The sequence below is a fragment of the Cantharellus anzutake genome (genome assembly GCF_015039405.1).
Source record: "Cantharellus anzutake strain C23 chromosome Unknown EI90scaffold_58, whole genome shotgun sequence".
In the NCBI taxonomy this organism is placed as follows: Eukaryota; Fungi; Basidiomycota; class Agaricomycetes; order Cantharellales; family Hydnaceae; genus Cantharellus; species Cantharellus anzutake.
Genome location: NW_024067008.1, coordinates 291634 through 296687, shown reverse-complemented (window position 1 = coordinate 296687; position 5054 = coordinate 291634). Strand labels below are relative to the sequence as shown.

General features: G+C 46.9%; 1 protein-coding gene across 1 annotated transcript; it reads left to right on the top strand.

Annotated features, from left to right (window-relative positions):
* Positions 1-1351: 1351 nt before the first annotated feature.
* On the top strand, positions 1352-3757 carry EI90DRAFT_3019413 (uncharacterized protein; the record flags this gene model as incomplete). Its single annotated transcript, XM_039057360.1, has 6 exons — positions 1352-1383; positions 1459-1515; positions 1858-2174; positions 2277-2644; positions 2709-2993; positions 3044-3757. The coding sequence occupies 6 exons, from the start codon at positions 1352-1354 to the stop codon at positions 3755-3757; spliced, it is 1773 nt and encodes a 590-aa protein (XP_038911822.1).
* Between the last annotated feature and the right edge of the window lie 1297 nt (positions 3758-5054).

The window sequence follows — 5054 nt, the reverse complement described above, 5'->3', positions numbered from 1 at the left end:
TGAACGGTGATACATGGGTATCGCAGGGGGAAAAGTAGTGGAGTTTGTCAAAAATGAATTTCGACCCAAAGGTTGTATGTCTTTGGTGTTCCTCACTTGTTCCGTGAGGGTTCGTGTGTAAGTGATGTTTACACATGAGCAGTGGTGGATGTGGGTCTTTTGACGGAGTAGAGATTTCCGCAGTTGTTACTTGCGGTTCCTCGCATACAGTATTGTGTGCAGGGCCTCGAGTTGGGGGAAGGTGTTTTCATGGGTGCCTCGATGGCGTATTACCGTGTCACTTTCCCTTTTCTCAAGGGTGGAGTCATTGCCCTGGAGGAGGGTTTTCCTCCGGGTTGTTCATCTGGACATCCGATTGCTGCATCGGATGCGATGATGTAGCCTGGGCTATATTGTCGGGCTGTGGGCTTGACGAAGTGGGCGCTCCCTGGGTGGGAGCGGGTTGTTGTGTTCCTGAGCTACTTGGCTCAGGTGTGGAGTACGGTAGGTCTACCGTTCTTCCCGGGGGGAAGGGTGGTCGTTGGGCTGGTTGTCCAGCGCGGAGACTTGTGTCTCTTTCCCGGTATTTGGAAGCTTTCGCTTCCCGTTCCACAGTTCTTGTGGCACGTTCCTCAGGAGTCCTGAGTGGTTTGAACTGGGACTTTAGATAGGCAGCTTTGCCTAGACTTTCCCAGGAGATTTTTCCCTTGTTCTCCAGGGAGTTATACTCCTCCGCAAGTCTTGCAATACTCGGGAGTCCCAAGAAGTATTTCTCGGTTTCCTTCGCTTTTTTGTGAAGGGTTCTGTGTACTGCCGTTTTCCATTCAATAGTCCATGTGACAAATTTCGGTTCCGCACTCGCTCGTTGGCGCGAAAGCAAGCCTGACAAAGAATAGCTCATATCTCTGCAACCAGATGAGCTAGGGACTTGCGGTTTCTTTTAAAAGGCATGTATTTTACTCCTACAGATTACTTTACCACCGATAATCCTAATTCTCATTTTTTATAAATTCACGTTTGTCACAGTCCCCCCCATTTTTCTCAACAACGGCTGGATGGAAAGGGATGAAAATTCGGCAGTAGGTAGTTCTTGTAAATATCTCAAACCCATTTTTTTTTCTAACCGATAGGCCTTTTTTTCATTTCTTAATAAGGTTGTGTGCCATCGCGGCGACTCACACAGTCCCCCCCACTTTTCTTAACAACTGCTGAGTGAAATGGGATAAAAGTCGCGCAGTGAGTAGTTCTTCCATATGTCTCGGACCCATTTTTTTTTCTAATCGATAGGATCTTTTTTCGTTTTTTAATTAGGCTGCAGGTTCACGACAGTGCTCAATGTAGCTTGATACCGTCCCCCCTGATTTCCTCAACAATGGCAGGGTGCAGCGCAGTGAAAGTCAGGTGGTGAGTTCTTCTGGCATTTATCTCGGACCCATTATTTTTTCTAACTGATAGGATTTCTTTTCGTTTTTTAATTAGGCTGCGTGTTCAAGACTGTGCTCAATGTGGCTTGGCAGTGTCTTCCTCGACAGCAGGGTGTGGTGTGGTGAAAGTCTGGTGGAAAGGAGTTCTTAGATGTGGCCTGGGATCTCTCTTTTGTCTAATTGATAGGAGTCTTCGAAAAAAATTGTATTTCCGTGCATGTCCATCAACCCTTCCTTTATGCAATCCCCCATTCTCAACCTGAGCTTACATCACCACCATCTTTTCCTCTCCATTCTCCTCAGTACCTCTCCCTTATGGAGCATTATATTCCATGCCAATCCTTTTCCATGCCTGCTCTTCCTGGGGCCAAACCAACGGCTTCTTCCGGAGACATGCAATTTGTTTTCCATTTATTCTTCCATTTGCGCTTTGTATTCCATGCACAATGAAAAGGGGAAGCAAGCGGGTGAATGCACAGGGACCAAGGGTAGAGGCCTTGCGCTCAGCACAGAAGAAAATTCAGCCAGAATCCCTGGAGATGGCTTCTCCTTCGGACCCCCACCGAAATCTGCGTCCACGACGACAACCACCTTCCCGCCCTCCTTCTGTGTCACCACTGCCAAATCCTGCTCAAAATCCTGCTGACCTGAGTGGATTACATGCACTAGTAGCTGCTGCTGCTACTGTGCTACCAGGAACGTTGCCTGGTGGCATCACGGAATCACAAAACTACGCTGCCACTCTAGACTTGGGCACTGTGGAGGAAGAGGGTCCACCGTGACTTGTTGGCATGTCGGATTCATTAAGGATGAATGGTAAGTAAATGTCAAATCTCCATAACCAAACCAGTGCTTACTGGGTTTGGTGTTTAGACGTATCCAAACCAGCACCATCCCCACCAAAACAGGTGCTGCAACATGAGATCTTTCGTGTTGATTCTGAAGGGCCTGAGGCCTTTGGGATCACTTACATGGTCAACATCGGTGGCAAGTACAAATCTTGCAGAATGCCAAGTACCGAGGAATATAGAGAGTGGTGCGCAGCAATTGTTGAAGTCTCGGGTTTCTCAGAGACGCGTACTTTCAAGCATGAATTCGCATGGAAAATGTACTCAGCGCCAAAGAATCAGGACCCAGTGGCAGTTGACAACAAAACTGATTATGAGATGATGATCAGTGATGTGACCGAAAAAGTGAAGGGGAAGAAGGAACCGTCTGTCGCAATTCTTATCAGTAATTTGGTATGTTAATTGGATTGTGAAGTTTCTGGGCTGATCAACATTAACTGTATCTTTTGTTCAACAGCCTCCGAAAGATGAAATACCCCGTGGCAAGCAGAAGTCAAAGAAGGCAAAACTTGAGTCATATAAGCCAGACTCGTCATCCCCCTCAAATTCTGATAATGATTCCGAACCCAAGCAACGCAAAATCCCCAAACTACCAGTCCGTGATATTGAAGAGAAGCTAAGGCAGATGAATGATTTCTGCGAATCACATAAGTCGCACTGTTGTGTATTATCAACCCCTGGCTATGTGGGCAATCACGTTATCTTGAACAAGTCTGCCGTTAAGCGCTGGGCCCAGTCAGTTGTATGCACATTTCCTTCCATGACTAATGATCCTTTGCTAACTTGTGTCAGGATAACGGCATTGCCTCATTTGAAGAACCCCCGATGTATCTTGTCAGAGAAAGTGTTGCTGGTGCTGAAATCCCCCCTCCACCTGGTGGAAAGAAGAACGACGGCAAGACAAAATCCACTTCTCAACCGGCTCTACCACCCCAAACTTTGCCATCCCCTGTGAATGGTGGACCGGAAATGGTTCTCATGCCGAATGCTCCTCTCCAAAGCGGTCCCATTCCAGTTGGTCCCTCTATGTGGCCTACAATGTACGCTGCATATCCTCCACCATATCACTATCCATTCCCCTTTCCAGATCCAAGGACTGCTTTCCTCCCTCATCACTACCCATTCCCGGGTGGTTATAGTGCCGACGGCCACTCCCATACCTATGGGGATTATCACCGGCAAACAGGATTATCGCAGTTAGCTCCACAAAGCAGTGAGGACCTTACTCCGCCCCCTTCAGCATTCCCCACTGTTGAGCGCTGGCTAGACGAACTCAAGAATGACTCAGACTTCAATCCGGATGGACTGCTCTTCAGTCAATATCTGGCAGAGATAAATGACCTGGGGTACCTCCGCATAGATGAGTTATCCAGAGCTTGTTTGAGCGATGGGCTTCATGGACTTGGGGTCAACATCCCTCGTGGTCTTTCTGAGAAGCTGTGCCGCACAATGCGCCACAAAATCCGGAGAATTTCACGAGACTATATGGCAACTAGATTCAACTAGTTTATCATCCCCGTTGTTTATATGTTAATAATGTTACAATGCATGCTCAGTCTACATCATAACCACAATCTCTAAACCAACCTTTCACATCCTCAGGCAAAATGGTACAATAGGTATTGCACAAATGGTTTTCAATCAACATATCATTCGCAGTATTCATGACATCCCGCAAAGGTGTGCCATGGCGACACAAAAGGTGTTTGAATTTTGAAAATGACTCTTCGATTGGGTTGTAGTCCGGAGAGTAAGGAGGGAGATAAATCAATTTGCATCCCCTGAAAAAAGTGTAAGTTGCCAACCGGGCCCCAAGAAAACTGGAAACTTCAGTGTACTTTTGCTCAATCAGGTCCTTGATTGAGGGATGTTTGTGTATTGAACAGTTGTCCATTACGATAACTGAGTTCTTGAGTGGGAAGGGGTTCATTTCTCTTAACAACTTGTGAATAAAGTGACGAAATGCCTCGGTATCGTAAGATCCTTTTCGTGCTTCAACATACAATGGGCCATCCAATGACAGCCCTGGGAGCACTGAGAACCTATGGAAAGATCTGAAGATTAGTTCCTCAGCAACCCAAAATAAAGTGCACACCTTTTGCCCTTTGAACGGCTTGAATGAACTGTTGCTCTGTACCCTCTTCGTGACCATCCTCGGATCCGAAGCGAGTTGCGCTTGTCCACAGCTGTCTCATCCACAAAGACAAGCTGGTCAGCAAGGTAGTTGTCAGTGATGTCCTGGTGCCACTCCGCGCGCTTTTCGTCATTGCGTTCCCGAGCTTTGCGTTGCACCTAATTGAAAGACAAGTCGCATTACAGTAAACAAAACACTTGGTTGTTCATACCTTCTTCATAGTATATCCTTGACGACACAGGGTCTTCCAGATACAGGACTGGGAGACAATCGTCCCACACCGATCAATAAGCTTCCGTTGAAGCTCATCCAAAAAGAAGTCTGGTCGCGCATCCAGCAAGCCAATAAGAAACTATGTAAAGTTGAGGTAAATAAGCTAGATGAGAATATAGAATACATACCTGGATATCTTCCTTACTGAGCTTTTGTTTGCAGCCACCTTTGTTCAAATCAGGGTTGAAATGGCCAAACCTTCTATACCGTGCACGCCAGCATCTGACAGTGCGGCTGCTGACACCAGAAAGAAAGTCCATCATATCTGAGCCTAGATAGGTGTCTATGTGGAGCACAAGCGCTTTGAAGTCATCACCATCAAAGTGAATAGGAGCCATCGAAGGAACAATGTAATGTCGGAAAGTGCCGTTAGCGCGCACCCGCAACAGATGGCAC